General features: G+C 53.6%; 1 protein-coding gene across 1 annotated transcript; it reads right to left on the bottom strand.

The window, feature by feature from the left end:
• Positions 1–8810: 8810 nt before the first annotated feature.
• NMUR1 (neuromedin U receptor 1) lies at positions 8811–12280 on the bottom strand. The gene is made up of 2 exons (XM_044456219.1): positions 11374–12280; positions 8811–9211 (listed from the first exon to the last, which is right to left on the bottom strand). Exons 1-2 carry the CDS (start codon positions 12278–12280, stop codon positions 8811–8813), a joined length of 1308 nt encoding a protein of 435 aa, XP_044312154.1.
• Between the last annotated feature and the right edge of the window lie 11850 nt (positions 12281–24130).

Here is a 24130-nt window from a genome sequence, read left to right on the forward strand (position 1 = left end):
CCCTTCCTCTCTATGGGCCAATCTTCCATTTCGAAGTACAAGCCATTTTGGTTGAGATGGTGTGTCAATGTGAGCATTTATGCATGTGTGCATTTTTGTGTGTGAAACGTCCTTTCCCTGCCCACCCAGGGCCCGGTCCTGTTCCCCGCCCAGCTGCCCGACACAGTTGCTATTCACAGTCTTAAGAGCCTGCACATAAAATGAAACTCTCTATGACACTCGTGCCTCATTTGTCCCCTAATGTTCTACTTGGAGAGTTTGACTCAGAAATGTGCCTTCACTTTCCTCTGCTTTCTGGAGTGATTTAGTGTGTTCTGAGACCAACCCAGGAGTGGATCACTTCATTCTGTGAAGATCTAGCCTCAAACGTGCGTTGGAAAAAAATCAGGCTGAGATTTCCCTGAGCTGAGGATGCTTGGTTTGTTTTTCAGCTGGCTTCCTCGTTGCAAATGCTTTTTGATTCTGGCTGTTAAGGAGGCATAAATAAATAAAAGAAATTAAGCTGCTCTCACCAGCAGGAATAAATATGTCCAGAGAGGTATTTCACTTAGATCCAGAAGGATAACCTGAGCCACTGGCAATTTAAAGAATGTGTTTGCGAAACTGGAAAATTCCCTGCCGGCAGGGCAATGAGTATTACAGCAATGAGTATCATTGGCAGAGCGGCAGAGGCAGAGGCTGGAGCGAGGGCTGAGTGGCCAGGGGTAATAAGCAGGAAGAGCTTGAAGCTCTCCTTGGAATAGGAGGGTATGGTGGGAATCACAGAAACTTGGTGGGATGAAAGGCAAGTCTGGAATGTGAACGTAGAGGGGTATCACCTTCTGAGAAAGGACAGGAAGGGAAAGAGGGGTGGGGGTGTGTCTTTATACGTCAGGGAAGGGACAGGATGCAGTGAGATAGAAGGCAGCACAGATGGGGATTCGGCAGAGGCAGTCTGGGTGAAACTTAGGGGTCTTGACAGGGAAAGAGACCTGTCAGTGGGGGCATGTTATCGCCCTCCTGGTAAACCTTAAGACCCTGGATGATGTCCTGACAGGCCAGATTCTAGGGATATCTTGGGGGAGAGACACAGTAATTATGGGAGATTTCAGTCTCCCAGATATTAGTTGGGAGACTTACTCGGCGGTGACAGCCAGGTCACGTCGCTTCCTAGAAGCTATAGAGGGAGGGTTTTTCACACAGAGGGTCTGAGAGGCGACGAGGGGGGGAAACATCCTTGACTTGGTCTTGACCAGAAGGGAGGAGCTGATAGATGAAGTACAGATTAGGGGAGCTCTGGATGCGAGTGATCACTCCATCCTTTGCTTTGAGATCAGGGGACTGGGGACGTGCAGCAGGTCGAGCACTAGAAGCTGGGACTTCAAGAGGGCCAACTTTGGCCATCTGAAGGCCAGACTGGGGAAAGTCTCCTGGGACAGGTTACTGGAAGGTAAGCGAGTTGAGGAGGGGTGGATGGCACTCAAAAGGGAGGTTTTGGAGGCGCAAGCCTTGACGATACCTCTAGTCAGTAAGGTGGGGAGGCGGAGGAGAGCACCGCCATGGATGCAAAAGGAGGCGGTTAGAGGGATTAGACGAAAGAGGAACCTCCGTAGGAAATGGGTACTGGGGCAAACAGACAAAAGGGTATACCGGGAGGAGGAGACCCGTTGCAGAAGGATTCTTCGCAAGGCTAAGGCTGATTACGAGCTGAGACTTGCCAAGAATATCAAGAGCAACCAAAAGGGCTTCTTTCAGCATGTAAATAGGAAGAGGAAGGGGAGACAAGTGGTGGGACCACTAAATAAGGAGGAAGGAGATCCAGTGACTGATATGAGGGAACAGGCACAGATGCTAAATGACTATTTTGCCTCTGTGTTCTCCCCAAAGCAGGATGGGGGATATCCGCATAGGAGATAAGATAAGGCTGGGGACTTAGGGGCACAGATTAGAGTCACCTCCCCCTAGAAGTCGAGGGGCTCCTCAGGGCATTGGACATTACAAAGGCACCAGGCCCTGACGGGTTACACCCGAGAGTACTTCAAGAGCTGGCAGGGGTTCTCTCACGCCCGCTGGCCTCCAGTTTTGAGACCTCGTGGAGAACAGGTGAAGAGCCAGGGTGGTGGTTAAGGGCATGGGACTGGGACTCAGGCGATCTGGGTTCTAGTCCCCACTCAGCCATGGAACCAACTGGGTGACCTTGGGCCAGTCACAGACTCTCAGCCCAACCTGCCTCACAGGGTCGTTGTTGTGGGGATAAGATGGAGGAGGAGAATGATGTAAACTGCCTTGAGCCCTTTGTAGGAAAAAGGCAGGATATAAATTGAAATAAATAAATAAAAGTTCCAGAGGACTGGAGGGTGGCATCAGTGGTCCCAATTTTCAAAAAAGGTAGTAGAAAGGACATGGAGAATTATTATTATTATTATTATTATTATTATTATTATTATTATTATTATTATTACTACATTATAGACTGGTTAGCCTTACATCCATTGTAGGAAAAACAATGGAAAGGCTCATGATAGAGAGAGATCTAGTGATGCTAGATAGGGAAGGGAGGCTGGCGGCCACGCAACACGGCTTCCGCAAAAACAGGTCCTGCCAGACAAACCTTGTGGAATTCTAGAACAAGGTTTCGAGATGGCTAGATGGAGGGGATGCAGTGGATGTGGTTTACCTGGGTTTCAGCAAGGCCTTTGACAAAGTGCCCCATGATATCCTGGTGGAGAAACAGGAGTTTCGGGATACACCAAAGCACTGTCCGGTGGATTAGGGCATGGTTGACTGACCGAAAGCAGAAGGTAACCATTAGCGGGGAATCATCGGGATGGCGGCCAGTGACAAGCGGGGTCCCCCAGGGCTCTGTCCTGGGGCCAATCCTGTTGAATCTTTTCATTAACGACATGGAAGAAGGGGTGAACAGTCTGCTGATCAAATTTGCAGACGACACTAAAACTGGAGCAGTGGCCACAACTGAGGAGCAGGTACTCCAGATCCAAAAGGATCTGGACAGACTATGCAAGTGGGCAGGAGACAACAGGACGGCGTTCAATGTGGATAAGTGCAAGGTCTTGCACTTGGGGCATAGGAATGGGTGTCATAAGTACAGGTTAGGGGACAAGTGGCTGGAGAGCAGCACTTGTGAAAGGGACCTCAGGGTGCTGGTTGACTGCAGGCTGAACATGAGTCAGCCGTGTGATGCGGTGGTCCAGAGGGGGAATGCCACCCTTGGTTGCATAGCCAGAAGTGTAGCTTCTAGATTGAGAGAGGTATTACTGCCACTCTACATGACTCTGGTGCGCCCACAACTGGAGTATTGTGCTCAGTTCTGGGCCCCTCATTACAGGAAGGATATAGCCAGGTTAGAGTCGGTGCAGCAAAGGGCCACAAGATTGGTGGCCGGTTTTCAGGGGATGCCGTATGAGGTGAGACTGAGGGAACTGGGGCTCTTCCGCCTGGAGAAGAGGAGACTCAGAGGGGATCTGTTGGCGACATCCAGGTATGTGAGGGGGTGTCACACGGAGGTGGGCAGAGACCTGTTCTCCCTGCAGAGGGAGGCAGGACACACTCTAACGGAGCAAAGCTCAGGGAGCCAAGCTTCAATATGGATGCCAGGAAGCACTTCCTGACAGTTAGGATCCCGAGGGTGTGGAATGGGCTTCCACGGGAGGTTGGTTGAGGCTCCATTGCTGAGGGGGTTCAAGGCCGGGCTGGGCATGCACATGGTGGGCATGTCGTGAGCGGAGCCGGCTGGTGCCAGAGGTCAGACTAGATGGCCCAGGAGGCCCCTTCTGACTCGCTCTGTTTTCTATGTTTTTCTAAACAGTGTCTTTTTCTTTTCATTTTCGAAGGCAACAATAAAGCTTTTGCAGCAGGCAGACCAAACCTGCCCGTCTTCTCGGTGCAGTTACAAAGATGAATGCTAAATGTCTTCTTTGGAATAAATATTAGTGCGCGGGGGGGGGGGGATCACTCTGCATGACCAAGGCTAGAGAGAATGTCTTTAATTTGATCAAATGGTTTCGCTCGCTGATTGCCTTGCATATCCAATGAAATGTCTTCTGAGTAAGAAGAAATAGTTGGGAAGGCTTCTCCGAGGCGAACTAGCCTCAGATTCAGGCAGAAGGGAATGGGGATGTTCATATGTCGTGGCAGCTTTTGGAACAAGCTGTAGGTTAATGAATTACCCACATGTTGTGGGGCTCAGTGCTGCATACAAACAGCTTTCAGTAGCTGTAAACGACCTATGCAGAACCCCCATTCATAGGTTGTTAGCACCACATCCAAACCGGACACTCTTGGTTTATTCATGGGTTAAACCAGGAAACAACCCAAAGTGTCTGGGTTTGGTTGTCACACAAACAACCTATAAAGAGAGCGTTCATAAGCTTATTTCTAGAGGTGGAAGAGTGGAAGCCCCCAGTACATCTCTCTCTTGGTAGCCAGAGAGTACATCTTCTTGGTGGCCAGAAGTCCAAATGGGGCCACGCATTGCAATACTGGCAACAAGAGGCATGGCCTTCCCCGTGGTGGCCCCCACCCCGGAACGACCTCCCAGCTGAGGCCTGCCTGGTGCTAATCCTGCCATCTTTTCCGTGCCAGGTTAAGACAGCCCTTTATATTAAGGCTTTTAGAGATATCCTGGGGTATCCAAGGACTTGAAGAGATTACTCATCCTATATATTTTTTACAGGACTATTTTTCATGGTATGTTTTTGTTTAAGAAAATATTTAAGAGCTCTGACTATTGGGTGCTTTAGAAAGGAAATGAACTTTCTTTCTGATCCCTTTCCTCGTGATCGCTGGCATCGCTTTGAGTTTTCCCCACTGCCCCACATAGCTACTCTTAAGTAAACCGGTATCCGGCTTCCTCGGGCTCCCCATCTGCTTGCCATGGTTGCCCCCGTCGCCCAGACCTCCGATCCCTTTCGTGACTTTCAGGCAATCTTCCTCTGTCCAAGGACTCTCCTGAAGCTTTGCTATGGCAGGAAAAGCTCAAAGCTGAAATACGTGTGCCTTTGGTGGGGGGTTGGCAACTCCCCTTTGATTTTTCCCTGTGTCCTGCTAGATCGTCTCCTCCGTGGCTTTTGGCCCTTGGATTGAAGGGGGATGCCCTGCAGCTCTGCTCAGTCTGGGAGCAGCTTGTCCGGCAGCCTGCTTGACGTTTGCTTCCAGGAGAAAAAGATCTGGAAGCCCTCTGGAGACTGGATTCCTTGGCTCCAAACAGTGCTGCGGGATCCAAAAATACAGAAAAGTTGCAATTGCACTGAAACAAAGAGTCCAATCCCATGCAAGGCAGAAATAAGTCCCACAGCCTGGGAAATGCTGGAGTAGCAGGATTTATTTCTGGCTCAGCGTGCAAAATATTGCCCCTTGCACTTCTGGGCACGTGTGAGCTTGTGTTTGCTGTAGTTCTGTGCCGGAGCAGCTGGTGTGCATGCAAGCGTGCTGGGTTCTGGCCCCGGGTTCAATTCCAGATAGACGCAGGGCCAGCGAATCTGCAGGGCTGCTCACAGCCAGGGTGGACCAGGCAGAGTGCAGCTAGAGGGACAAAGACTGGCATCGCCCCCGAGGAGTTCTGTGGGATGCTGAGGCTTCCGCATTCTTTGCGGGAATTCCTCTCTCTGCCTCTAGGTTGCACGGTACAGCCACAAGGTGGTGCTGTGGGAAACGCCCAGCCATCTAATCGCCTGTCTTCCAGATAATACCGCATTTTCCTTGCTCGGAAAAAAAGCCCCGTGGAAATCCTTGGGAAGCACAGAAGTGGCCTGGAGGATGCCAGATTCACGTAAAGCACCTGTAAATTCTCACGAGTGAGGAATCATGAGTTCACATTAAGTGCCTTACGGACAGAAGCCCTGTTTGGGGTGATCATTGAACCTTCATGCCTAAAGGAGGACTGTCTGGGACAGCCATAAATCTGTTGGACAACAACCCCCATCATTTCCCACCTAACTGGAATTTATTTGTCGTTATTTGTTTTTCGGCGCCAGGTTAAGGCCTTTTTATTCCAGCGATATTTTAATAAGTTTCAATATTGTCTTTTCTATGTTTTTAACTGCAGCCAGTGTGGGTCGGGAATTTATTTATATTTTATTTTATGCTGTAAGCCATCCTCAGGCTTTTTGCGAATAGGACGGCATATAATTTTTTAAAATTTTTTTAAATAAATAAATGGGAATGATGGGATTGTAGTCCTAGAAGTATGAAGGGTGCTAGGTTGGGGGAGATGGGTCTAGGAAGAGCTTCCCCCTTTGTTTCTGCTGTCCGTAGAATTTCCAGCCATGCCCTCGTAAGGAATATGTTCACTGGATTCTGGGTGTTGTGAAAACAGTGTTAACCAGCAGGAAAATTACATTTGCAGCCTATCTGCCTAGATATGGAATGATAAAAAACCCTTCTCCATTATTTATCTGACTGCAGATGGTCTCACCAACATATGCATGAGCAAGTGATCCAGCCAGTTTGTTGGAAAGACTCCCAGACTCTCTTCCTGAATGCCGATCTACACAAACAGCAAAATAACAGAACCCAGCACATTCCCTGCTTTCCAGTCCATCACTGGGATGCCAGCAAGGATCGGCACAGCCGCCAGAGGTCTGGAGGGGAGCGTGCAGCCTGATCCGCCACATCTGGCCCTCAAACTGTGTCTTGAGAGACCCCGGGGATCTCTGAAAATCACACCTGGTTCCAGGAAGGCTGGACTCCACTCCAACCATTGCCCTTGTCTGGATTCACAGCTCATCCTTGAATCCATGACTCAGCCAGGGCTGGGCGTGCTGTGAAAGAACACAACACAAAACCGTTGTAGCAGGCCACAGACTCTGGACTGAGTCACACTTGTCTGCCCTTGAACTCCATGAGGGCTAGAATGATGCACTGGCAACAGGGAACCCTGAAATCTCCCACTCAGGTTCTCAGCTTGGCTGTGAACTGAGTAGCTGGTGAAGCTTCTCGCCACGTTTCTGCTTCGGTCCTGCGTCTATCAAATGGAGGCAGTTTGTCACTGACATCCTTCATGGAGCTGCTAAAAGACTGCGTTACTGAGACTGTGTGTGTAAAGCTCAGAAAAATATGGTAGTTGCTAGCAAAGACCGCTTAAAAGGCTGTTGGAATTTCACTGGCAGAAACTCTTCAAAAATGCAATATCGGGGGTGAGTCATATGCTTGAGAAACAGCACCTTTTACATCTCTGCAAATCTTGTGAAAAGTAGTATTTGCCCAATGAGGATAGATGGAATGCACTTAAAAATAAATAAAACCTGATCGTAGCCACCAATCCAGACTACAGCACAAAGGAAAAGGGTGGTTTGCCCTTCCCTTCTCACACTGCTTATTAATGTTACATTTATATTCCACTTTTCACTGCAGAGAATGTGAGGTGGCTTACCTAACCCTGTTCCACGTTGTCTATTTTACCTCACAACAACCCAGTGAGGTAGGTCAGGCTGAGAGTCTACGATTTGCCCAGGTCTACTCAGCCAGCTTCTTGACGAGAACTGGAATCTTTCAACCCGTAGATAACATATGGGTCAGGGAAATGTTCACTTCCATTTTCATGGCCATAGATAAAATCAGTGAACACACTACACGGCCTGTCCTGAAAGGTTGTTTTTTAATCTCTTTTTTAAACTTTCTCAGCCACTCTTTACTATGGTCCAGTTGTCATAGCTTGAAAAACAACACCTGGCTTTCTGATTGTTGGTGGGCTTAAACCTTTTAAAGTCACCTTGAATGTCTTGACGGAACAAGCAGGGTACATACGCTTTCATAAAATGAACAAGCAAGTGTATGGGAATAGAAAGGAGTCATGAAGATACAGGTGTATGAAATACAGGTTGCTTCAAATAGGTGCCACGAATTACATATTCAAATGACATGCAGAATAAGAAAATGGGACATACTGTGAAGCATACAAGAGCCAAGAACTTGAAATACAGATTGGTTCCCAACCCTCCCTGGCTGTCATAGTGTCCGCGTTCACACATAATGCTAAGCCATGGTTTGTGTTAACCTCACTTTGTTGCTTTAGCCATGAATGCAAAGATAAGCATTCAGATAAGCAAAGAAATGGTGTCTTGTTTTCCCATTTTCTGGTTTGTTTCTCTCTGCTTGGTTTGCTTTCCATTTGCAGCCTGCTTTTACCATAAGCCTCTGTTGCAAAGTAGAAAATGGAGAAAGAAAGCCAGGGATAAGCCACAGTTTTGGGTTCAGACAACACAAGAAGACTTGGTTTAAACAAGCCAGAGTACATAAGCCATGTATTTGCGGTTTGCAGGCATTGAACAAACCACGGTTTGTTTGCAGGTTCTGAGGCAACAGCAAGCCAGATTTCAACAAGCCACAACATGGCTTAGGGTTACACGTGAAGCAAAATTCGGTCCCAGATAGAGAAGGCTGCTTGCGGGAGGCGTGGCGCCCAGCAACATCCACGCACACCTCCGTATCTGGCAGGACTTCATGAGCTTCCAGGCAATGCCAGAGACCATCCTTTCTGCTGCCATTTTGAAGCAGGTGCCAGAAGAGTGCCAGAAGGTTGTGTCTACACTCGGGGAGCCTGCAGCAGGGGCCCCAGGATCCCCCCACCCCTTTGCAACACTGAGCCCGTGCAGACAGTCACTGCACCCCTTGCAAAATGTAACCCTCGGTTCGCACAGCCGCTGAGGTCCTGAAGGCGAGGACGCGCGCCGGAAGCAGCCGCGAACGTTCTCGGGGTAAGTCCGGCCTCATCGCCACCTTCTGCCATGTTGCAGGATTTACGCGGCAGCCGAAACGGGCGTCCTCGGCCCGAGGCACTCCGCTCCCCCCGTGCCCGGCCGGCCGGGCCTCCCTCAGAGGAAGGGGGCCTTCCGCCCCTCAGCGGCCTCCCCCTCGGGGTCCATCTCGTACTCCTCCAGGTCGGAGAGCGGGTGCCCGTTGCCGCCCGTGACGTGCTCCGAGACCGTGCTGCGCACGGTGGCGCGGGTGCTGCTGGGCGAGTGCTTGTGGGAGCCCAGCTTCTGGAAGTGCCGGTGGCACATGACCTCGCGGAACATCTCCCGGAAGCGGGTGGACATCAGGTTGTAGAGCACGGGGTTGGCGGCGGAGCTCAGGTAGAAGAAGACGCCTGAGATGATGTGGACGTACTGGAACATGTGCTGCAGGGCGCCGGTCCAGTGCGTGATGAAGCTCCAGACCAGCCGGTCCGTGTGGAAGGGGGCCCAGCAGATTCCGAACACGACCACCAGCACAACTGGAGCAGGGAGGGGGCGGAGGGGGGCGAGGCGAAGACACGGAACGGAGTTACCCACCACGGCTCCTCCGCAGGACCTCCCGCGTCGCTGCCCCCGCCCGCGGCTGCAGAAGGGCAGCCGGCCGGCAGCCGGCCCAGCAGCTGCCTCACCCTCCGGACGCACAGGGTTGGCCTGCCAAGGCCCCGGCGGGGCTGCAACGGACACGGGCATCTTGCAGGGCGCACCTTCAAAGGGCCGCCGGAAGCTGGGGTGACTTGACGGCACAAAGCGGCAGCGGCAACAAGACTCTAAGCACACAGCGGTGCTCCTCGCTTCTTCACCCGAGACCACATCTGGCCCAGAACGGAGCATGAGCAAAATGCACCTGGGATCCCCTCAGCCTTGGCAAATGCCATGGGGGGAGGGGGGGAGGTCCCGGCGGGCTCAAGTCGGCCGCTGAGGAGGCTTGCTGGATGAGGGAACAGCTGGGCCAAACCTTGCAGCTTCCGCAGCACAGGGCCAGGAAGAGAGATCGCTGGTGCTCAGCCCATCTTGGCGAGCCAGGATCAGACCCGTGCCTTCCTGAGGCACCGCTGCAGAGCTGGGGGCTCCACCCTCTCCGCCAGGATCAGAGGTGCTGCACTTCTACTTAATTCATCGTAACTCCCCCCTCCCTATATTTGCATCAATACATGACGCACCAGTGTCTGGGGATTTTGCACGAACCTGCTCCTTGTGGGCGGTGCGTTTTGTCTTTTGGCCTGCCAGCTTGGGAACCCGGCAGCTGACCTGCCTCGGAAGCCCTGGACTGCCTTTGGCCTCTGGACCCCCTGCTGTTCTAGACCTGACCATGCCCTGGGTCTCTCCCTTTGATGTCACCACCCACATCTGCCCTCTGTCACATCTGCCCGAGCCGGGGAACTCCACTCAACCCTCAGCCCACAGGCATCGTCCCGGAGGGTGCCACCGGCTTCCCTCTAAGCGATCGTGAGATCGCATGTGCTCCTGACAGCCCTCTTCCCGCCTCATGCATCCTAGTTAAAAATAAAATTAGCACACCTGCAAAAAAGGCAACAGTCATTTCTGATTATAATGCATATTGGAAAAACAAAAGGAGCCCAGCTCTGCAGAAAAGATGGAGCATTTGTGGCACAAAAGGACTGGCAAATGTTCTCCGAGCATGCGGGGAGGGCAAAACTGGCCGTGAGAGGGGATTTTGCAGAACGCTGGAGAAGAAACTCAGCAGTGAAAGCAATAAACGGGTCAGAGTGTGGGCTGCAGTGTGCCTTTCAGGTCATTTCCTGAGACAGAAATTGTGAAATTGTCTGAGGCAGACAATTTCTAACTGTGAGGATCCTTGGAGAACAGAGTGCATTGCCCAGGTAGGTATCCGGAACCCCAGAGGCCTCAAAAGCTAGGCGAGCATCAAACAGGCATTTGAGCCCCCAATGTTTTGGGGTCCCTGGACACCTTTGGCATTTTGAGGCAGAGTCATGGAGGTTCCCACATAATGTCTTGCCCATTCATAGTAATGGCTCTTCTGACGGTGGGCACAGAGGAACAGAAAGTGCTGCTTTCCTAGAAGACAAAGGGGGGAAGCAGACAGACAGGTACCTTGCCTAAGTCTGCATGCAAGCTGAGGTGAGGTTGGAGGGCTGGATCACAAAACGCCTCTTCCGGACCAAAAGAAAAGATGGAACAGAAAGGTCAGACTTGGCTTTGAAGCACAGCACCTCCCAGATTAAAAACATGGTTTTTTAGAAGGTCTTAAATAAGAATCCAGATGGACAGCCACGACACAGGACAGATGTCTGTCCTTTGGAATCCGGGTGAGCTGGAGGTAGAGCTTCAGAAACACTGGACTTCATCTCCCAGCATTCCTGGCCATGACCATGCTGGATGGGGCTTCTGGGAGCTGGAGTCCACGTGCCTAGGGATCAGCCCTCTCTAGCAACGGCAGTGGCATCTCAACAGACCAGGTAAGCACTAGCTTGCTGCTCTTGCCACACAGGTTCTGGAGGACACCCCAGGTATGGCGCACCTCCGAGCTCACAACCAAACCCAACCAAAGAGGCGGAGATCAGGTGGGCACCGAGACGAGGCACTTCCCTGCCCCCCTGCCCACCCATGCCTCCCCCAGAAGACCCTCCGGCACCCCAGCTCACCCCGGCCTTCCACTTACACAGCATGTTGGTCACCTGCCTCCTCCGGATCTTCTTCTGCCGGAGGCGGTGGCTGTGGTAGTCGCAGCCGGCCCGGGACTTGGCCTCCAGCGCCTCCAGCATCTTCTCCCTCCGCAGCTGCAGGCCGATCAAGAGGTACAGGACGCTGATGACCGTCATGGGCATGAAGAAGAAGACGATGGTCGTGACCTGGATGATGAGGTTGTACGTCAGGCGGGACTTCACCAGGGTGCAGGTGGCCGAGTCGGGGACCACGCCCCAGCCCGGCACGTGGAGCGACTGGATCCCGTGCAGGCTGGTGTTGGGGACGGCGCAGGCGACCGACAGGACCCAGACCACGACGATGACCCTCTTGGCGTGGTTCTTGGTCACCACGTACTTGGCCTTGAGCGGGTGGACCACGGCGATGTAGCGCTCCACGCTGAGGGCCGTCACGTTGAGGATGGAGGCGAAGCAGACGGCCTCGAAGAGCAGAGTTTTGAAGTAGCAGCCCCCGGCGCCCAGGAGGAACGGGTAGTTGTTCCACATCTCGTAGATTTCCAGGGGCATCCCCAGGAGCAGCACCAGCAGGTCCGAGACGGCCAGGCTGAACAGGTAGTAGTTGGTGGGCGTCCGCATGAAGCGGTGCCGGACGATGACGAGGCAGGTGAGGGTGTTGCCCACGGCCCCCACCGTGAAGATCAGGAGGTACGTCGTGCAGACGGGGACGAAGAAGCTGGACCGGCGGGGGCCCAGGTACTGAAGCCGCAGCTGCTCCGCGGTCATGTTGAAGGACTCGGGGTCCGGGGGGCCCGGCCTCCCCTCCTGGCTGCTGCCGTTGCACAGATCTGCAGAGGACGGCTTTTCCAGCAGCTCCAGGCTGGCCAGTTTGAGCTCCCAGTTGGAGCAGTTGGCCAAGGAATACATGGCTCCCGGCTGCAAGGAAAGAGGAGCCATTAGAAGACCGTGGGAGCAATGCTCACATATGCTCATGCGTGCTCATGCGCCTCTCGGGCTGCCAGTGTAGGTACAGAGGAGGGAAAGATGTGGAGGACTCTGTCCTGGAGAACATAAGAAGCGCCACGCTGGATCCGACCGAGGCCCATCTAGATCAACATGACCACCCAACGTAAAATGCTAAACTAATGTTCTCCCAAAGTGCCGTTTTAGGCTGTGTTTGTAGCTTCCGAAAGCTTCATTTTAGCATGGTACTTTGTCTGGGTTCACGTAACGCAACAAGCTGCTTGGGGCGACTGGCAACCGTGGGTGGCCACGTCCCTGAGCCCTGGCCACTGCCCACGGGTGGCTCCTACTTTGGCAACGAGCCCCCCGGCGAAGCGTGCCTTGTTCCAGGACACGTGTCCCGAGTCCAGGAGACCAATCGGCATGAGGGGAAGTCGTCGGGGGGCAGCTAGCCCCGAGCGCTTTCCACGGCTCCCACGTGCGTTGGGAGGGCTAGTCAGAGGGACGGGCGTTCAGCCTGGTCCCAAGACTGCGGGGCGGTGGGGCTCCTCTAGGCCAGCCAGCCTTGGTTCGGATGTGAGGTTTGCAGCAGTAACATTATGTTGAAACACAGCTTCCCAGAGCGACGCACGGGTCCACACGGGAGAGGAAAACGGCGCGAGAGAGCTTTTCCCATCTCCCATCCACCCCGTTCCAAATGTGCAATTATGACCTCAGGAAATGGAAAACAGGGCGCCCCGTCCCTTACCTTCCCCGACTTTTTCCAGGTTTCCCCCTCCCTGTCCATCTTGGAGCTCGACCGCAAGATGTCTAGGGAGCAGAGAGGGGGCACGGAGCGGCTGCCCCTGCTAATCAGCCCCCAAAGGCTGCTGTTCGCCAAATGTGTGGGGCTACAACCCCCGCTATCCCCGAGCATGGCCATTGCCTGTGGGGGATGGGCGTTGCGCTCAGGGAGCATCCGGGTCGGAGAAGGGTGCTGCGGTCCAGCGAAAGGCCTGATGCAGGACTGGACAGCGGTTGAGCAGAGAGTCGGTCCAGCGTCTAGTAAAACTGTGGAATTTGCTGCCATGGGAAGCGGCGTTGGCCACCGATCTGGGGGCTTTAAAGAGGGATTGGGCAGATTCAAGAGGCAGGGGGCGACCGGTGGCTACTAGCCCTGCTGGCCGTGTGCTCCCTCCTTCCTCAGAGGCGGCCTGCCTGCACACCCCAGTTGCTGGGGATCCGGGGCAGGGGGCGGCCTCACCCCTGTCCCGCAGGAGGGGTCCTTGGGCATCTGGCTTGCCCCCGTGCGGACAGCTGGTTGGGCTAGATGGACCTCGGGTCTGATCCAGCCTGGCTTTTCCTGTGTTCTTGTGAATCCATGGCAAAGACGGCAATACTAATCAGGAAATCTGAATGAGCATTTGCCAAAGGGCTGGAGATGCACACCGACTTAATTAATGGCTTAATGGTTGGGTGATTAATCCAGTACTGCGTTAAAGGAAGTTGAAAAAACAGGGCTCTGTTTGCTCACGGGCAGCTGCTCCCGAGCTCTCCTTCCGCTCCTGCCAAGGCGTGCCTTGCGGCAGCGTTGCCCCACAGTCCCGGGCCTCCATTGCGCCCCTTTCCAGACGCAAATTTAGCATTCGCTGGGAACGCATCATGGGGCTGATGGCTGCGCCAGCACACGACCCAAGCAGAAACGGGCGCGGGGGTGGCAGGTGCCATCTTTGGCTGCTTCTCCAGGTGGGGCAGAGAAGAAGCATCAGACACACTGGAGAGTTGCTACCGAGCCTGTGTATACCATCTGAGTTCGATGGCTGACTGTGTCTCTGAGCATGTATGGAATACCTGCCCTTCCCTGAGCTTGACGGCTGGCTGTGTCTCTGAGCATGTACGGAATGCCCGCCCTTCCCTGAGCTCGATGGCTGATCATGTCTCCGAGCATGTACAGAATGCCCCCCCTTCTCTGAGCTTGATGGCTGACTGTGTCTCCGAGCACGTACGGAATGCCCGCCCTTCATTAAGCAGGACTTCCCTGCAGTGCGACCCAGCCAGTTCTAGCTTTACTGTTGCATTTCATTGGTTTCTGGCCGCCTGCCCCATAACGGGCCCCTCCCTGGACGAGACTTTGCACGGCTGCAGCGCAGGTCTGTCTGCGGAGGAAGCGAGAGTTCCCCAGCATAACTGGAGACAGAAAGACAAGGGCGCCTGAGGAAGCGAAGAGTGCCTTTCCCAGGTGAGCGGACTCCAGGAGTTTGAACCAGGCCAGAGGGTTTCGCTCAGAGGAGGGCCAGTTCTCTCCTTGGAGAAATACAACCCCATTTCAGGCCACGCTCCTAAGTCTCCTCAGACGCCTATTAAAGGAGATTTGTGTGGCCGGCCCAGGAAGGGAAGGCCCTTGTGGCCAACACAGGGCCGATCCTATAACGCTGTATTTCTTTTAATTTTAAAAGAAGCTTACTGCAGGACCGACTGAAAAAAAATATATATATTTGAAAATACACACCACGGAACAGTCTGTCCATCACGTTCCAGACGGGTCTCACTTAGCCTGCAAAGATCCTGAGGTGCTTTAAGACTAGCAGATTTACGGTGGCCCCAGCTTTGGCCGCATCACCAGAGCTGCATCACCCCCCCTTGGTCCGAGGACGTGGGCCCGACTCCGCAAAGCCCCCCGCCACACACATCGGCCGGTTCTCGGTTGCCGCGTTTACGCCGGAGGACCGAGAGCCGGAGCAAAAGCAGGCAGAGGGTCCTGGCGGCGGCGTCCACCTCCCCTCTGGCGCTGAAGGGAGCCCCCGGGATGTGCTGGGATCCCCCGGGGTGTGTGAACTGGGGGGGAGGGGTTTCCTGCAGTGGTACCCCCTCTTTGAATAGGTGGGTGGCTTGCTACCCCAAGTTGACTCCGCATTGATTGGCAGCTGCCACTGATTGAAATTTTAGTCGTGACCCAGCAAAAGGAATGTAACTGCTTCAGACAGCAAGAGAGACACATGTTCGAACAGCTGCTGGCTTCATGAAATCTCTCTCTCTCTCTCACACACGCACACACACACACACACACACAAAGAGGAAGCGGGGAGAGGGAGAGAGAGTTCAGGATGTAGAAAACTAGCCTGGCATGGACTTGGACAATTTTTGGATGTGTTGCATTTCTGCTAGCAGGCGGTGCTTATACAGTGGTACCTCGGCTCACGAACGCCTCGGTGCACGACCAAATCAGGCCACGAGCAAAAATTTCATAAAAATTTTGAATCAGGTCGCGGACTCTGCATTGGGTGGCGACTGCAATTGCAGCCATCTCCCCCCCCCACCACCAGTGGGGAGATGGCCAAGATCACACCTGTCTTTCCTGCAGGGGCGCAACCACAATCTTCGCCATCTCCCCCTCAGCACGATCGCACCCGTCTCCCCCCCCCGAGCACACCTGTGTTCGTGCCCGTCTCCCCCCCCCCCCCCCCCCGCGGGGGGGAGGGGGGCAACGGGGGGGGGGGGGGGGGGGGGGCGGGGAGATGGCCGGGCTCATGCTTGGGGTGGCGTGGGGGGGGAGATGGCCACAATCCTTGCTGTTGTCACTTTGCTTCTTCACATTTTTCTGATTTTTTAAAAAAAAGTTACAGAATGGATTAACCTTATTTACATTGAACCTTATGGGGAAATTTAACTTGGTTCACGGCCAATTTGGGTCATGACCAGAGTCCTGGAACAGAATAAGTTTGTGAGCCAAGGTACCACTTTATATTGCACCAAAGTAGGGGTGTGTGTGTGTGTGTGTGTTTAAAAGTGATATCCCCCCTGCAGTCTAAACCCCTCTTCCATCCCACCTCCCCACAGGAGGATGCCTGGCACTATTACCTGGGCTCAGATGAGCAGGGAGGAGAGAGCGCCTCCTCAGTGGTGGCCCCAAGAGTGAGGAATGGCCTTCCTGTGCAGGTCTGCCTTACTCCCTTCCTTTCAGTTTTTAAGATGTCTTTAAAGCAATTCCACAAGATTTTAAAACACACAGATTAGCCTTCCTCAATGTGGAGGCGTCTGGCTATCTTGAAATACAACTCCCAGCATCCCCAGCCAGCATGGCTACTGTAGTCCAGCACATCGGGAGGGCATCAGGCTGTCCAGAAATGGCTGTTTTAAAAGTATTTGCAGGGCTGTTACTGTAGCATTGAGCTCTGCTTTGGGTTTGCTTTATTTTTCTTGCAAGTAGACTTGCTTTTCCATTTCAAAAAGAAAGCCCCTCTTGGCCACAGGTGCATTGTGGGGGCCTAGACCCCTCTTCGCCCTGGTGTTTCGGAGCCGGGCAGTAGACCCAGGCATCTGTGGGGGTCCGAGGCCAGAAAGGGACACCTTGCACTGAGCATGCAAGAAGCAGGAGACTTTGCCGCTTTCCTGGCTTGCCTCTTCCACATTCAGAGGGCCGCTTGCTAATACCCTCCCCCCCCCCAAAAAAAACCAAAAAAACCTGGCACCAGGATGGGCAGGGGTTCTCCAGTGCTGTGCGCAGGTGTCCTCTTCTGCTTCCAGCATCCTAATTTAAAGCAACCCATTTAAACGGCCCGACAGCCTCATCCGTCAAAGTCCAGCAGGGCTTACCTGTCCCTCCTCTTCAGCCGGAGAGCCGGCTTTCCCATCTCCAAGCGAGTTCTAATGTCAGTCACGGGCCTCATTCTTCCTGCGTGCAGAGTGGCTGACGTCTTTTCATTTCTCTGCAAAAACAACCTCCTCTCTATCGCCCGATCGCTAAGCTGCCTGTTGGGAAATTGCTTTGATTTTCTGCCTGCGAGCATTCGTTGGCACGACCCAACCCGCTCTGGGTGTCTAGCTGTATTCTCGGATGTGTGTGGGCAGTCCTGCCAGTGCAGTAGGGTAACTGGTCATTCTGGGTGGTGCTGGGGCATCAGGGGACGAGGCCAGGGGAAGCTCGTTGCAGGGAAATGCCTATCGTCTGCATTTTACACCCACGGGGAGGGATGGGGGAAGGCACCTGGATGATCTTTGAAACATTATAAAGCCGTCCTGGGGAGGCTGCATCCTCGGAAGAGCGTTCAGAGCCCTCCAAGTTAGATGAGCACAATGCACTCTACGGGGGACTGCCTTCGAACTCCATTCTGAGCTGCAGTCGTTCAAAATGCAGCGGCTGGATGAACAAAAGGGGCAAGGAGGTCCAAACACCTATCACCAATTTCTGAGGTTTCTGAGCCCAGCTCTGACCAATAACCCTAACCCAAAATACCTGGCAGAGTGCCTCTCCCGTTCCCCCAAATGTCGTGTTCATCCTCTAAGGTCATCCTCCAGAAGTTTCCTCTGAGAGGGGCTCACAAGGCAGCAGCAAGGAGCGGGGCCTGCTTGGTGCTGGCCCCCAGTTATGGAATAACTTCCCTGTCCAGGCCCATCTGGCACCAAAACTGTTGTCTTTTCAGCACCAGGTTAAGACTACTCCTTCTCTTAGGCAGTATATAATGAGGTTGCAGTGAAACGGTACATTTTTCCTACTGATTGTTTAAAAATTGTTCTGAGAGGGGTGCACAGTTTGCAAACTGCCTGGAAAGTGTTGGCTATTTGGGGCATGAGAATGCAATCAACAAAACGAAATGCTTTCCATCACTAAAGGGGAATTTATGGGACTCGCTGTGCATCCTCCCCTGCTGGGGCTGGCAGAGACGAGCGGGCCTTATATACATTTGACCGGCATTGCCTAAACCACAGCTCCTTGTGGCTGGGGGTGATGGGAGCTGTAGTCCAGCACATCTGGGATGCGCCAGGTCTGGGGAAGTCCATGGCCTTCTAGTCAAGAGCATGCCCTTCCACAGACGCAGGGCTCCTTGGGCAGGGGCCCAGCCCCGCAAAAGGACTGACAGCCGCTTCCCAGCAGCTGCCTCCCCTGCCTCCGCTTTGGGCTAGTTGCCAACAGCAGAGCGTAAAAGCCACACTTTGGGGCAGGCGCTTTGGCAGCGGGTTTCGAGCAGATGCGAGCAGAGGCCTCGCGGCTCCTCGAAGCGGAGAAGTGCTTAAAAAGCACAGGAGGAGAATAAGGTTCTGTAAGGAAATCCAGCTCTGGAGCCATCTTCCCCCACCCTGGGATGTGTGTGTTGGCTGGGCTGCAGCTCCCATCATCCCCAGCCTCTTCCAGCCCAAGAGCCAGAGTCCATTTCAGAGCAACTCGTTGCATTCCAGAGGTGAGCTTGCTTGCTTGCTTGCTTGCTTGCTTGCTTGCTTATTTATTTATTTATTTAGGAGACTTCTATGCAGCCCCATTCGCCAAAGCCTCGGGGCGGCTCACATCCATAAATAAACCTCCATAAAATAATATAAATTAACAGTATAAATTAAGTCACCCTGGCCAAAGAATAAAATGAATAAATACTATTAACAATTAAAATGACATTTGAATAAAAAGGGGAATTAGCTCCAGCTGGAAATGGGAACACATCTTACAAATTCTTCTTGTCCGTAACTCAGCATTATGGGGGAACGACTGCTCGAATGCCAGAAACCATCCAGCATTCAGTCCTCGCGGGGAGGGGGTGGAGGGAGACGGGAGGGGTAGGCAAGGGGGCACAGCCTTTGGGCAAAGCTCGGAAGACCAGCTGTGACCCTGGGCGCACACACGGGTTAAGGGACCGCCCTGCAGGGCTGTTTTCCAGGCTCTCTCATCGTCTTAGCTGAGCTATTTTCACGCCCAGCATGCACCCTCCTCCGAACCTTTGGAAATCAGGAAAAGGCAGCCCCATCTGCCTGAAACTTTGCCTTCCCTCTCTGCTCTGCAGCGAAGAAGCGAGCGGCTGGGATTCCCAGGGCGACACTTGCTGCAAAAAGCATCTGCCAGTCCTCCCAGACACCCGAAAACGGCTGTAAGTAGACAGCCTCCTCCCTCCATCCATCTCTCTCTATTACGTGCCAGCAATTTTGGAGGCAGGGGGAGGAAAGCTCCAATGCAATTGATTTATTTCCAGAGGCTGCAAAAGGGCTAAATATGAAAAAATACAAAGCAGCAAGCATCCACCGTTGAAGCGGGAGGAATGGCACACAGCCTGTGATGTTATTTTTTTAAAAGAAAGGCTGGTTGGTGGGACATTACTGCTGGAGGGGAGACAGGGAGAAAGGGCTGTCACAGGTTTGTGGATGGTTTTCGGGACCCCTGACAGCCTGTGACTTCCAAGAGGATCCAGGATCCTTCCTGACCGCGAAAACCCCCACCAAAGGGAGTGAACTGTGTGGCGGCTAAGAAAAAGGCCTTTTCCTCTGTGGCTTGTGGAAGGAGTTTCTCAACCGCACCTGATGTGCTCCGTTTGGAGCCCTGGAACGACCTTCTCATTTTCCTATTAGGCTTGCTGATTCTGTAGCTAAAGACCTATTGCTGCATTTATTTATTTAAAGTTTTTCTATGCCGTCCCCTTACTATATAGCCTCGGGACGGCTCACAGAAACAAATAAATACAATACAGATACATTTAAAACCCAGAAACGCACCTGGCTGCACAATTAAAACCTATAAAGATTAAACATTGCTAAAGTATTGTTTGAATAAAAAGGTCTTAGCCTGGCGCCGAAAAACAAATAACAACAGCACCAGGCAGATCTCTCTGGGGAGTGCATTCCACATTTAAAATCTTTGCACCACTGCTGGGTTTTCCTTTGGTTTCCCTTTTCTTTTGCACCCTATTTTTAAACTTTTAGGGTGTACCACAGGAGTTTGATTGTTGCTAACCCCCCAGGGAGCTTCAGGTAGTAGAGAAATCAAAGCACTCATTCAGTATATAATTCTGGCCTTGAACATTTTCTGTGAGTGGAAGGTCTGGAAAGTGAGTGTCCAGTGACCCCAAAAGGTCAGGGACCCTAATATCTCCAAGGGACAGTTGAGAGAACCAGCACTCCAAAGAAGGCCGACATGAGGGGTAGAAACAGGGCTGGACAGAGTCTGTGCCAGGATGGGATGGATCTGAAGAGAACTGACTCCGTATCCTGCAGAAATTCCTACGGCCCTTTCGGTTCCCCTACAAATCTGACAGAAAACTTGACTCCAGTGGAGGGTTATGCTTTAGCCTGACTGTATGTGTAAATAAAAAACAGAAACACCCTTGCTGGGGAAACGGACCGGGGATAAATGCCAGCATCCCAAAAATTCTCAGTGCTTTGGGTGTGGGGCGGGGGTGGTGGGATAGATATAACGGGGCTCTCTCAGCGAAATCACTAAGAGGGGTCCCAAATGCAAGCAGCAGAGCAGCCCAGCGGTCAGCTGCCAAAGAAGGGAACTGGCAGTGATGTCTTAGGAACGTTATTCTGCACGGACAAGATTGTCCCAATCCCTAAATGACGACTGGCATTTTCTGTGGTCAGATAATCACACCTGAGAACGGAGTGCTGGGGAGGAAACACAAAGGGCAGGGCACACAGGCCTTCCATGGGGGTGTCCTGCGATGGGAGGCCCCCTGGCATGCAGCATGCCCAGAAAAAAATTCTGCCGGAAAGCCTGGAAAGCTGCAGCCGGTCAGTTCCAAAGACACAGGGGCAAACAGACCAAAAATGGGACCACTTCCAGTGGCCCCCTGTGCTCCGCTCTGGGTGGGCTTGGCAGACCCTTGGCTGGATCTGGTTCTGCCCAACCTAGCACCCTCTAAACCTGTTGGACTGCATCTCCCATCCTTCCCAAGTTAGGGATAATGGGAGTTGCAGTTCATCACATCTGCAGAGAACCCGATCAGGATGATGATGGCGTAACTCACCCGGGAAGTGCCATGTTGGGAAGGTGGGATCCGTCCCATTGAAGACCTCTGCCCTGTTATTTCCCCCTTTGCTACACCTGTCGGGGGCCCACCACCCCTCCCCAAATTTTTCAGCACCTCTGGACCTATCTTTTCCTCTCTTGTGCACCAATCTTGTGTCTCACCATGCTTCCGATTACTGGGTCGGGAAAGCCAGGGCAGGCATCTACTGCGACTCACAAAGGGCTTCTGAGAGCCACGGCAGTCCATCTACCCCACATTGCTTTCGATGGGATTAGTAGCTGGATGCCCATTAAGTGGCTCACACCCCACCCACATGTTGCCACAATTCCGCAATCACAAACGCACCATTGAAGCACACCTCCACCCCCTTTCCTAGCAATACCTTGCGTCTGAGCGAGGAAGAACTACAACGAAATGTTGCAGTCCGAGATGTTCGACATTCCAGCCCATCGTGCTCGTCACTGGAATATTCCATTCCATTCCCTTCTGCTCCCCTCTCTTGCTATGCCAGCGTGGCCTTGTGGTTTGACTGCTGGACTGGGGACCCGGGGGATGCGGGTTCCAGTCCCCACCGGGGCCATGAAGCTCATTGGGTGACTTTGGGCCACTCATGGGTTCTCAGCCTAACCTACCTCACAGGGCTGTTGTGAGGATAAAATGGAGAGGAGGGGGAGGAGAACCTTATAAGCCAACTTGGGTTCCTTGCCAGTGGAAGAAAAACAGGGTATAAATGCAATGTAATGGCAGCAATTCCTTCCCAACTGGGAAATGTCTGCTGGACTGTGGGGAGGGGCTGGGCAGGATTCCAAATCATTTTGCAAAACTTGCCTTCCTGCCCCAAGCGTACGAGGAGGAGGAGGATGCTGCCGTTACAGGGAAACCTCAGACCGTCAGCCTGAAAGTCAGAACCAGACGCATCAGCCAGACATGTTTGGTAGCCAGGCAGTGTGAAGTCGGCATCTGCCCCGTTTTTCCCCATTTTTGTCCCTTGCATCTACGCTGCATCGGACAAGCACCTCTCTGCTTCAGGAAAGTGAGACCTCCGCTCGGCCCCATTCCCCTTGAAAGTCATCGCTTAGACGCTTTGCAGAGGGCCCTGCATGGATCACCTGCGCCATTTTTATTCTTAGAGGCAGCCGCCCTGCTCATTTCCTGTCCGTGAGCAGCAATGCCGGCTCCCCGATTCCCACGCCGTGTCCCGCATCTCCTTGCTAGGAAAGCAAGACTCCGTTTCCAGTGGGCTGCTCTTAATGCCTGTTGCAGCAGAAGCAAAGTCCTTCCTTTCCTGGGACTTCCAAATCGGAGGAAAACCTTTGTTCCTAGCCGCTTCCTTTGCGCAGATGCGATCCTATGCCAGTTTAGACCCCCCCCAAAAGGCCTTTTTTTCAGTCCAAATTTGCATAGGATCCTACCTTTAACCTTTGTAGAAGGAAATGGACTCTGCACATGCTCAGAGGCACTGTCCCCCATCCTTATCCCACATATACGATGCACGCCGGCTGCAGCGGCACAATCTCTAACCTTCCCTCTGCCTCAGCTTGCCGAGAGATCGGGAGATATCCTCAAAGCACAAGGGGCCATTTTTCCGGTGGGCACCCACACCCTGGGAGTAAGCACAGAACTCTCTGCCCGGCCTCTCCCCTCCAGACCGTGTGTGGGCTGGCTCAGCAGACTTCAGGCCAGCCAAGCCCAATTCGGCACACCATGACTCAGAAATAAATCCCGCTCCGTCTGCACATGAACAGCTGTCAGTGGATGATGGATGCCCAGGCAACCCCAGAGCGTTCTGCGCAGCCAAAGAGGCACATGATCCCTCACAGTTTTGCCGGGGCCGCACTGTGGCGAGCAGCAGGGGGTGCTCATTGCCGCTTCGGGGGGGGTCCACCTATCCTTTTGCCCCCACCCCTTCAGCAGCTTCTAGGCGGTTTATGTGGCGGGGGCCCTGATCCCCTCCATCGCCCACCCACCAAAGACTTGCACACGGGTGAACTGAGCTCGTCATGTCCGTCCTGGAGACACACAATGTTCCCAGCACAGCTCACATCGCTGCAGACAAGAAGCCAAGCCAGAAAAGAGCAGGGTGGCAGCGGTGCGCTGGGAGACAGACACGGGGTCAAGTCCCTGTGTAGCCACAGAGCCAATCTCTCAGCTTTCCCCGCCTCGCAAGGCCGTTGTGAGGATCAAACAGGGCAAACCTTCTGCACTCACCACACAGCTCCCTCCAAGAGGTCATCTGAGTCCCGGGGGGCTAACTTCACTCTCATGTGGACTAGCTTCTTCATTTTAATAAGCACCTCTGCCGTTCCTCAGTGCCTTTTAAATGTACGTGTTCAGAATCCCTGAACGGCGAAGGCAGAACGAGCCCATGGTAAGAGAGCCGAATACGACAACTTTTGCTCCAGACTCAGAACATCTGAAGACTCTCCCTGGGTATGGGACACAAGTCCGGCCTGCTCACCAGTCCCCGAAAAACCCCAGACAGGCACTGGAAACCAGTCCGTGGCGCTGATGGAGGGCCGCCTCGCCTGCTGGGAGCTAGGAGATGGGCCATGGCACCGCAGCTTCCATCTCGCGCAGCCGCCTCCCTCCACCTCTCCACGAGGCAAGCATCCCCCTCTCTGCTTCCATCGGCCTGACAGGCCACCGGCTCCGCATCAAACGACCGCCCTTCAGTCCAGCCCCAGAAGCTCAACCGCCTGGAAACCGCTCGCCCATGCTCCACTCCCGGTATCACACCGCCGCCCGTAATCCGCCTGTACCCTCACCCTAGTTATCCAGCCTCCCTCCTTCTGCCCGTGAAAGGATACACGAGGGAGGGCGCCTCTAAGCATGTGCAGAATGCTGCCTCCCTCGAAGCCGGGCTTTCCCAACCGGGCGCCCTCCCGCTGTGGCAGACTACAACTCCCACCATCCCCGCGGGAAGGGCTGCACGGATTCCGACCAGACCAGACCGCGCTCCAGGATGCAGGCTCAAGGCCGGGGACTCCGGGGCGCGGACGTGCGCCCCCTCCTCGCTCTTCCCCGAAGAACCGGCGCCGCGTCGCGCCCGCTCACCTCGTCCTCGCCGCCGCGGGCTCCCGCGCGCCCGCAGCCAGCCGCCCCGCGCCCC

This window comes from Varanus komodoensis, unplaced genomic scaffold, assembly GCF_004798865.1.
Source record: "Varanus komodoensis strain SLA01 unplaced genomic scaffold, ASM479886v1 scaffold82, whole genome shotgun sequence".
NCBI lineage: Eukaryota > Metazoa > Chordata > Lepidosauria > Squamata > Varanidae > Varanus > Varanus komodoensis.